At 32.7% G+C, this 10,587-nt stretch overlaps 1 protein-coding gene across 1 annotated transcript; it reads left to right on the top strand.

The window, feature by feature from the left end:
• The first annotated feature begins 320 nt into the window (after positions 1–320).
• Positions 321–5,749, top strand: LOC113862316 (glutamate receptor 2.8-like). Its single transcript, XM_027495407.1, has 5 exons — positions 321–585; positions 2,524–3,785; positions 3,949–4,246; positions 4,603–5,003; positions 5,264–5,749. The coding sequence occupies exons 1-5, from the start codon at positions 321–323 to the stop codon at positions 5,747–5,749; spliced, it is 2,712 nt and encodes a 903-aa protein (XP_027351208.1).
• The last annotated feature ends 4,838 nt before the right edge of the window (positions 5,750–10,587 follow it).

Raw genomic sequence — 10,587 nt, 5'->3', positions numbered from 1 at the left:
ACCTATTTAAATTAGTTTTTCGAGAAACAATCACTTTATTTTTCAATTTCCTAAAAAAACTTTAGAAAAATAACAAGCGCTTATTTTTCATAATTATATAATCGGTTGGCTAACATGCTCTTGTAAACGATGGGAATAAGAAACAAATAGAAGCAGAACGAATCCACTGGGATGTTATTAGAACAAAATTAAACTAGGAAGAAGTCCGAGGAAAGGAAAGAATGTGGGGCTCATATATAAATGATAATGCTTAAAGTCAATTGTTCAATTTCGTGGCACTCTCTTGATTGCTAGAAATTTCTGCATTGGGCTGTTCTCCCATGTCACTAACTATCTTCTTCTTTGTCTTGCAATTGTTTGCAAGGTCAAGGGTACTATTAGCTACTGAAGGAAGAGACCATTGTTTAATCACCCCAAAGCCCATTATGAACATTGGTGCTGTGCTTGATTTGTATTCACTAATGGGAAAGCAACAGAAGATAGCCATGGAAATTGCAATAGAAGAATTCAATCTCTTGAGTTGTTCCAAGCTGGATTTGAATGTACAAAATTCTCTTGGGAATTCGGCTCGAGCAATTGCTAGTGGTAATTTTCCTTCCACCCACTTTTTCTCTTATGAGCTTCAATAGGGCACTTCTGCGTATAGCATCACATTATAGTTTCTCCCTTGTCTTTCCTCTGTTCTTTTAATCCTTCCTTTCTTGGTTGCATTCATATATTCACATTCATAGGAATAATAACACAGAAGCAACAAAAAATCGCCTCCAAAATTAAAATTTCCTATTTGATACTTTGTTTTTTAAACATTTATCACAATGACTTTAACAGTCCAAAATATCAAGTTTAAGTTCAAACATGTAACAAAAATATCTTGTGATTTTCAAACACCCCGTGACGCGCTTTCCCATTTACAACCACGAGAGAACTTAAAGCCAAATATCTGTGCACTTTGATCCTATGATGCAACTTCGTATATAACCCAAGTGATAGACTAAATTTGATAGACTAAACATGTGATCATATACGCGTTAAAATTTACTTAACGCATTAAAACAATATATGTCTACTGTAAATTTTTACATGAAATTAAACATTCTAAGTGAAAATACTACCTGCAAGAATGATAATTTTCTGTAACCTGTGAGGTTAAATTAAAATTTACAGCTAAAATTGCTTTTTGTTTTACTTATATGCAAAACTCTACGCTGTGGTTCTTGCATGAAAATTTATTTCTAAAGTGATTCTTGTCATTTGTCGGTCTTCCAATGGCATTAGATTTAGCCTCTATATGACTTATTTTTTACATTTTGGTCATGCTATAATTTTGTATTTACTTCCTATAAGAAAAATACTTCAACACTAAAACGATAGTTACTAATTTATATGTAGTATTTTTTTTATGTCTAGACTAGACTAAAAAAGTGGTGTAAATATTTTTTTTTTAATTTAACCTTAATGTAATATGGAAAAGTTATGCAGTCTGTTCACTAAAACTTTGATTTTTCAAGAATTTTTGTGTGACGTCAACAAATGGAGATAAACATAAATAATGGTTTTACTGCAGTTTTGAATACAATTTATTAGCCCGTAGCCTCACAATAGATTCATAAGGCTAACTCACAATATTGAAACTAGTTATATTAAATAATTAAAAATTATAAAACTTTATTTAATGTCCCTTAGTTTATACATTTGATATATAGAATATAAAAATTGTTTATAACATCAATTAGAATATTAAAATCAATTAATCATATAATTTAAAATTTTAAACAACATTTAAGATATACCTTTACCAATTTTTTACGTATTAAAAGTATGAGAAATGCTACAAATAGACTTTTGACATATTTTATGTGATTAGTCAATTTTTTAAAAGTTAAAATAATTTTAAAAAATAATTAACTAGTGAGGTACGTGATTTATTCTTTTTTAAAAAATTGACCGATTAAAATATGTGTGCTATAATAAAGTGTGTTAAAAAATGTATTGTTAATACTTCTCAAGTAAAATATTCCTTACTTAATATATATCGTTTTAACCATACCAGTGTATTAGTGTTTATTTAACCATAACCACATACTTATAAATGTCAACCATAAAAATGTACGACAGTACGAGTTTATTTATAAAAAGAAAAGCAGATTTTTATTCAATTATAAATAAGGAGTTGAGAATTATAATAATGTTTATGTTCGTTTTTTTAATATAATTTTATTTAATTTTAGTTCTTATATTTGACTAAAATCACATATTTTTTTTAGATATTAAGATTAAAACTGAATAAAACTTTTCTAAGAATTAAAATAAAAATATAATATATTTAGAAACTAATTATTTAATTAAAATTTTTTAAAATACAAAAATCATCAACCTTTTTCAATTCATGATTATGCTTGGCACAAAAGTAAAAATTGGTAGTATGATATTTACTATTTTCCTTTAGTTCTCTCATTTATTGATTGGAACTTGGAATTTTGTAAATGAAAGATTCTAACGTCATTATGCTTTTATAAAATATAGCTACGGATCTCGCTGAGAGCAAGCAAGTCCAAGCTATCATAGGAACATTAACACAAAACGAAGCAACTCTGGCACGCGAATTAAATGACTACATGAAGACCATTCCAATATTCTCTCTCAGTTCCCCAACAACAAGCAAAGATTTATTATCTCCTCAATTGCCACACGTCATTAATTTGGGAGATGATATGAGGTTTCACATGCAATGCATTGCAGCAATTGTAGGAGAATTCAAATGGCAAAAGGTGACAATAATCTATGAAGTTAACAACGGGTTTTCTTATGATCCAGGAATACTACTTGAACTCTCCTATTCTCTTAGACTTGTTGGTTCTGAGATTGATAACCACTTATCTTTGCCTTCTTTATCCACTCTATCTGACCCAAAAGCTACAATTGAACATGAGCTTAATAAGCTCAAAAGCAAGAGTAATAGGGTCTTCTTGATCGTGCAATCTTCTTTAGAGTTGTCTAGTATACTTTTTGAGAAAGCAAAGCAAATGGGTTTGATGGAAAAAGGTTCTGTGTGGGTTATCCCAAATGTGGTTGCCGGCCTTCTTGATTCAGTTAACTCTTCTGTTATCTCTAACATGCAAGGAGTTATTGGATTTAAGACACACTTCAACGAAACGAGCGAAGCATTTAGAAAGTTCAAGCTCAAATTTCGAACCAGATTTGCACTGGAGTTTCCTGAAGAAGAGAACATCAACCCAAGTTTCTTTGCACTTCAATCATATGATACAACCTGGGATATTGCTAAAGCTGCAAATAAATCACAAGGGAAGTTGACCCTTGATGAATTATTCAAAAGTAATATCTCCAGGAATAGCAAATTACGACAATCACCACCCTTCAATATAATTAATGTGATAGGGAAAAGTTACAAAGAGTTGGCATTATGGTCTCCAACACTAGGTTTCTCAAAGAACTTTGTCACCCATCACTTACAGAATATGAAAACGAATAATGTTTCTAATGGAGTTTTGAGCACAGTTTATTGGCCAGGAGGCTTACAATTTGTTCCTAAAGGATGGACTGACAACACTAAGGAAAGGGCAATGCAAATAGCAGTACCTTCAGAAGGTGCCTTTAGTCAGTTTGTGAATGTGACATATGATCAGAGCAAGAATACAACTTCCATTACTGGTTTCTCAATAGATGTCTTTAAAGCAGCCGTTAATAATCTTCCTTATGACTTGAAATACGAGTTCATTCCATTTAATGGATCTTATGACGAAATGGTTGGTCGAGTTCATAATAAGGTACGGTAATTAGTACTAGTTTAGTGAGTTATATAGCACTTTCTTATTAGTAGTATGGAATTGTTATAGATTTTTGTACAAGCCATAACCCTTGCTTTTTTCCTACATTTTTTATAATGTTGCTTTTGGTTCATACAATTCTAAACTTTTATAATTGATGTAGACATTGGATGCTGCTGTGGGGGATACATCAATAATGGCTTATAGATATCATTTAGTCGACTTCTCACAACCATATATTGAATCCGGCCTCGACATGGTAGTTACTGAGCAGTCAGCTAAACCTAATGAAACATGGATTTTTATGGATGCCTTTACAAAAGAGATGTGGTTGATGATGATAGCATTGCACATTTTTGTGGGGTTTGTCATTTGGTTGATTGAACGACAAGTTAATGAAGAACTACAGGGATTGGGGTCCATGCTTTGGTTTTTAGTAACTGTAATTTTCTATGCACACAGTAAGTCTTCTATCAAGAAGTTCAATTTCATAAGAGTAAATTTCTTAGTTTATAAATTTCAATATCAATATCAATTGACGAGCAAAACTTCTTCTAGTATTATAATACAATACTGTCCAGGTATTTTGACCAACTTCAATAAATTTTTCCAAACGAACCTTTTCAAATTGGATGAATATGAAGGAAATAAAAATACAGTAGTAGTGATGCATATTTGTCAAAATGCATGTAGGGGTACTATTGTTCCCTCAGTTGTATTCACTATATACAGAACATGATATTGCCAATCACACTTTTTGCTCCTTTTGGAAAGCCTATCCCTAATGCTTGGTACATCTCTACATTCTAATGCGCAGGAGAATCAATTAGAAGCCCCTTGGCTCGAACTGTGCTAGCACCATGGTTATTTGTTATCCTCATTGCAACAAGTAGTTTCACAGCAAGTTTGACATCCATGATGACTGTTTCTCAACTACAGCCATCAGTATTAGATATTGAAACCCTTCAGAAAACAAATTCTCCGGTTGGTTGTGATGGAAATTCGTTTATTGTGAAGTATTTGACTGATGTGCTAAAATTCAAGCATGAGAACATTAGGAAAATTAAATCCATAAGTGATTACCCTGCTGCCTTTCAGAACAAGGATATCAAAGCCGCTTTCTTTGTTTCACCTCATGCTAAAGTATTTTTGGCAATGTACTCATGTAAGGGCTTCATCAAAGCAGGGAACACTTTGAAGCTTGGTGGCTTTGGTTTTGTGGGTCTCTCTCCTCTCATTATCACCATTTTACGACATGTTTGATATAAGTGAAATATGTGGTAACTACAAGGAAAATTTGAAATTGGAGAAATAATGGATGCTTTCACATATTAAATGCAGCTTATTGTGTTCCCCAATTATCATTCATACCAAACATAATTTACAAGATATTGCGCATGCTAATTTTGAAAAATGTTTTTCCTATTTCTGAAGATTGATCTAACTAGTATGTACATTTTGGGTGTTTGACAACTTAGGTATTTCCAAAGGGCTCCAATCTGGCTATTGACATATCTGAGGCATTGCTTAAAGTGATAGAGAGTGGAGAAATAGAGCAACTAGAAAAATATATGCTATCAAGGGGAACCAAAGCCAATTGTTCTCCTTCAGAGAAAAAGGAAAAAGATGGGTCTTCAATAGGACTTCAGCCTTTCCTTGGCCTATTTTGCATTTGTTCTACTATTGCTATTTTGGCATTGTTGTATAATATGATTTGTTTGTTCATGAAGAATGTAGAGACCTTGACTAGTCACATACACATAACATTAACACAAGTAAGGAGAATATGGAGATGGATAACCACATATTTTGCTAGTAGTTGTTCAAGACTCCAATCAAGAAGTAAGAGAAGAGTAAGTACTACCACAGTAACAAGAAATGCAGAGGAGACAGTCACTAATAGTCAACAAAGCCCAGTGGTTGTTGATATTGTCGATATAGTATTGGCTGCTCATCCTTCCTGAGCTATTAAGTTTTCATATTGTTGTAAAAAGCATTTTACTGCTAAGGATTTCAGGGATTTGGGAACACATTTTCAATAGGTGATATTGTGACGGTATGATGTTCTAAGATATATAGATAAAGAAATTTTTGTGCATAAATGCTGAAGATTAATTCATGAATATAGGAGATGAGGATTATTGAAAAAAGCCCCAAAAAAGAAAAATGAAAAAAAGTTAAAATTTATTTAGCTGTTTGTGTTAGTTTGTAGCTTCTTTCTCAGTTTTCCTTCCCCTCATCAACAAAAGAAAGAAAAAGTATTTTAGGAAGTTACATATAGCACAAGATCAATGGTAAAAGGGAATAAGAGAGAATTATTGAATAAGAAAAGTAATGTGAAATGTTATTTAATGATTTGTATTTAAAATTAAATAAATAGAATTTATTTATACAAGATACATAGAGAATGATTCACTAACAAATTCTTAACAGAATGATAGCTAGTCATAACTAACTCCTAACTGCATAATCGTCTACACCCCTACAAACTCATGGGTGATGAATCATGAAACTTAAGTTTGGATTGACATTGAGTGAAAAGAGCTTGAGGAAATGATTTGGTGAGTGGATTAGCAGTTTGCTCAAATGAAGAAATTAAATATGATGAATTAAGAGTTGCTTCTATTGAATTTTCTCCCCAACAAAGTAAAGATCTAATTCAAAGTGTTTAGTACAAGAATAAAGAATATGATTGGCAGCAAGTAGAACAACACTCAAATTATCAAATAAATAGTAGGAATTTGAGACACAAATACTTGAAGTTCAGTCAACAAGGATCGTAGCCAAGCTAATTCAGCTGTATAGTAGCCAAGCTGCGATATTCTGCTTTTGTGTTGGACCTTGACACCACTAGTTTCTTCTTGGAAGACCAGGAAATGAGATTATTACTATCAGGTGGGTCACTATCAAGTGGGCGTACGCTGATTTTGTAAAAAGAAAAAGAAAAAAAATGTGTGTTATGAGAAGTTACAAAGACAGAGAAATAATCTCGTAGAATTGTGAGTGTGTGAGCACGAGAAAAAATAGAAGCTATCTCAATAGAGAGCACACGAGAAAAATAGAAGCCGTCTCAAAAGAGAGTACGAGATAGAAAAGAAATCGTCTTAAGAAAAAGACGAAAGATAGCAGCGAAGAAAAGTCACAGTATTAATTGGTTAGTTTGCATAATATGTGCATTAAGATCCTGGTATTGCTGTAATTTCCTTTCTTGTCGCTATAGCCGAATATCCATTGAGGGTTTATTATATTGTTATCCACTATATCGGTGAAGTTTGTATTTTGTGTTGATCTCTAGTGGTTCCAGGAAGACTTGTGGTGTACCCATTAAATTTATTAGTGGAAAATTTTGTTGGACTAGGCCCCGTGGGTTTTTACCTTTCATTCAGGGTTTTCCCATGTTAATAATTTTGATCTTCTTGTTTACTTTCTCTATTATGCGTTCATTATCAATTGACTAAATACTGTGTAGAGCCAATTTTAATTGCACAGTGGGAAAAGAAAGATCTAGTTTGCTTCTGCATGTTATTGTTATATTTGATATCTTTCCTAAAAACTGGTTTCAGAGCTCCTTGGTTGGAGTTCTGTTTTGTGCTTTTAAAATTGGTGAAGGTGATGTTGCCGATACAGTGATCAAACAAGGACATTTAGACATATATTTACAAACAAGGGCACATAGCCACGTCCATACAAACACAACAAATCATGTTTTCAGTAACAGAATAGAGCTCTCCTTACCTCAATGAACAAGTTTAGTGAAGAAGTTAGTGAAAAGGGTCGTTTAAAAGGCTACACATTACAGAGAAGAACATCTTTTGAAAAGAAAGAAAATAGGGAAAATAGAGATGAGAACAAAGATCCAAGTGTTAGGTAATGGATTGCAATAGTTTGCTTCACATAAAATTATTAACTAGCAAGTGTACTAAGTAGTTGTTGCAAGTAATAAAATTTGTAATTCAATTTGAGTCCCGAGTATCATCCACAAGGATCTTATTTTTCAATTACCACTTCACAATTTAACAATAAGTTGAGCCATACAATTGATTTGATAGATTTGTAACATGTAAAAATAAGAAATAACAACAATAGAAAGTAATAAAGGTGCTGTAAAAACTGAATACAAATTTATATTAAAATGCTATATGGAAAGTAGGTAGGAATCACTTCACCAAATTTTCAATTGCAATATAATTATGTTTTAGACTCTTAAGAATTCTAATTGGTTGATAATCAATTTCACTTATTTAACCAAAGGACAATTCTTTGCCTCATTGATCCTAGTATCTAACTAAACTACCCTAATTCCTTAAGTGCAGTCCAATTAAACATTGCATTAAGTTTTGAAAATTATAGGATTACTAGGTTATGAATGCTTATTCCTAAGATATCAATAACCTAGGCATATGATTCAGATATGAGAAATTAACTCAACTTTCATTGATGAAAATTCCTCTAGGTCCAATTCAATTGAATGATCAGTCCAAAAATTGCATTAAAACATAATCAAATGCTCAATTCAATTGAAACCTCAAGGTCCAGATCCAAAATTACATCACAATATTAAATCTGGATCTATAGATCTCTAACAAAAAAAGGTTTAGAACAACATTACAAGTGGAGAAGGAAAAGCAAGAGAAGAAGAAGAAGATGATCAAAAGAACATCTTCAAAAACCCAATCTTCACCTTGATTCCTCTAGAAATAAAGGTTGAAAGTTGATCCCAATCTCTCTCTCTCTAGCTCTCCTAGGAAGTTAAAATAAATGGAAATGAAAAATTGACAAAAGATTACAAATATGAACTTCCCATTGTTATTTATATTTTTTTCCCGCCACTCTGCGTTAACACTTTAATCACTTGAAGTTGTAATGCAAAAGGCCTTCTAGAAGTTTCTAAGGCTGAAGTAGGAACTTTAAACACTCGAAGTTGACACTTGAAAGCGATTTACTAAATTCTGTTATTATGCGTTAACACTCTAACTGTATAGAGTTGCTACGCGTGGCTGCATGTTAACACTCTATACATATAAAGTTGTTACGCGCAAGCCTTCAGCTGGAATTTGCCTTACGCGTAGACACTTTCAGTGCTTAGAGTTGCTACTTGCAACTTTACGTTGATACTTTCAATGCGTAAAGTTGCTCTGCCCAAGCCTCTCATGTGATTTAGCCTTATGTGTAAACACTGTCAGTGCTTGGAGTTGCTACGTGCATGATCTTCATGGATTTTCTTCTTCAAAGTGTTAACTTTGAACACTTAAAGTGTTCACTTTAAACTTCTACATATCTGGGAACCTCTAGAGTTTCTGCTACTCTATGCACCCAAAGTTGTAACGCCCAGCACATATCAGTTGATTCTTGACTTTTTAACCTCAAATCTTCCACTTTCTTCATTTGAATCTCAACTTTAAAATCTCTAACTCAAGCTTCAGCACAAAATTAACTCTTTTCAACAAAATTATCCTAGAATTGGGATAAAATCTAAAATTCTAACTATTTACACAATTATGAATATAAATGCAATTTTTATGGTACTTTCATGTTTATTTATTATTTTACTACTTATTTACTACTAAAAACTAAGCTAAAAATGCAGTAAAATGTGGACTTTATCACCAAGCTCTGAGAAACCCAACAATCTTGTAGAGTTAAGGTTCAAGCTCGAATTCAGAGTAACTTTGAAGTTTATAAGGCTTTTCTCTTGAGAAGGAAAGAGAGAGTTAAGAGAAAAAGAGTTAGGAAATGTTTCTTGGAGTGTATTGCAAGTCTTAGGTATGAAATCTCTTAAATACTCCCTAAACCTCGCGCATTCTCACTTGAGCAAGCGGGCTCTTGCCTAAGTGAAGGAATTCTTGCCTGACCGACGTGATTCATGCCTAGTTAAGAATACAGCACAGTGGTTCCCTAAATTTTTTCTACTATCTTCGCTTGAGTAAGGGTCAATTTCATCTAAGTGAGATGACGTCCAGAAAGCTGGATGTTTTTCTTGTGAGTCCTCATCTGAGCGACTCATCTCACCTGGGTGAGATCTTAGCTTGAGCAAGATCACTCTCGCCTGGGCAAGGTGACAATTGGGCTAAATTTATTCTCTCTCACCTGAGCGAGAATAATCTTGCTTGAGCGAGATTGCCTTGATAACATGTGGTTGTGGATGCTTAGTCTCACTCGAGTGAAACCTATCTCGCCTGAGCGAGATCCCCTGCACCAAATTTCTGCAAAATCAAAATGCTCAAAATTCATTCTCAAATACATCCGAACACTATATAATACTAAATAATTCATCATTTAACCAAAAATGAAAAAGAGGGTGTTACACAGTCAATGTGACTTTCATTCATAGGTAGACTGGGAGATTTTGCCTCACAAGGTACATGGTACATTAGAAAACATGAGAGAATGGTTTCTAGTTCTAACATAAATGGTGCAAATATGATGGTTAATCACATCAAAGATGGAATGAAATATAAAGAAATGAAAAGACTCTTCGTTTCTAACATAGATGATGTAAGTTTGATGGTTAATGACCATAAAGACAGTATGCAATCTAACGCAATAAAGATAAGAGTCTCTGGTTCTAATGTAGATGGTGCAAGTTTGACAATTAGCACTTGTAGAAACATGAAAAAGAAAATAGTAGCAAGGTGAAACCCACTAAACATAATAAAATATAAAATTCTAAAAAAATGCCTAATAACCAATCTAATCCAACCTACTAACCAAAGACATAAGAAAATATTTAATTAAAATATTAATTTTGGTAAAAAAAAATACAAGTAAAAATAAGGATTATGTTGGCATAAATTAAAATTTG

Source organism: Abrus precatorius, unplaced genomic scaffold (genome assembly GCF_003935025.1).
Source record: "Abrus precatorius isolate BTA unplaced genomic scaffold, Abrus_2018 Scaffold3, whole genome shotgun sequence".
Taxonomy (NCBI): Eukaryota; Viridiplantae; Streptophyta; class Magnoliopsida; order Fabales; family Fabaceae; genus Abrus; species Abrus precatorius.
This window is presented reverse-complemented; position numbering and strand designations above follow the sequence as displayed.

Coding starts and splice junctions, on each gene's coding strand:
- LOC113862316 (XM_027495407.1), top strand. CDS start 321: ATGTCACTAACTATCTTCTTCTTTGTCTTGCAATTGTTTGCAAGGTCA. Junction 586..2,523: donor GGCTCGAGCAATTGCTAGTG/GTAATTTTCCTT, acceptor TATAAAATATAG/CTACGGATCTCGCTGAGAGC. Junction 5,004..5,263: donor AGCTTGGTGGCTTTGGTTTT/GTGGGTCTCTCT, acceptor TTGACAACTTAG/GTATTTCCAAAGGGCTCCAA.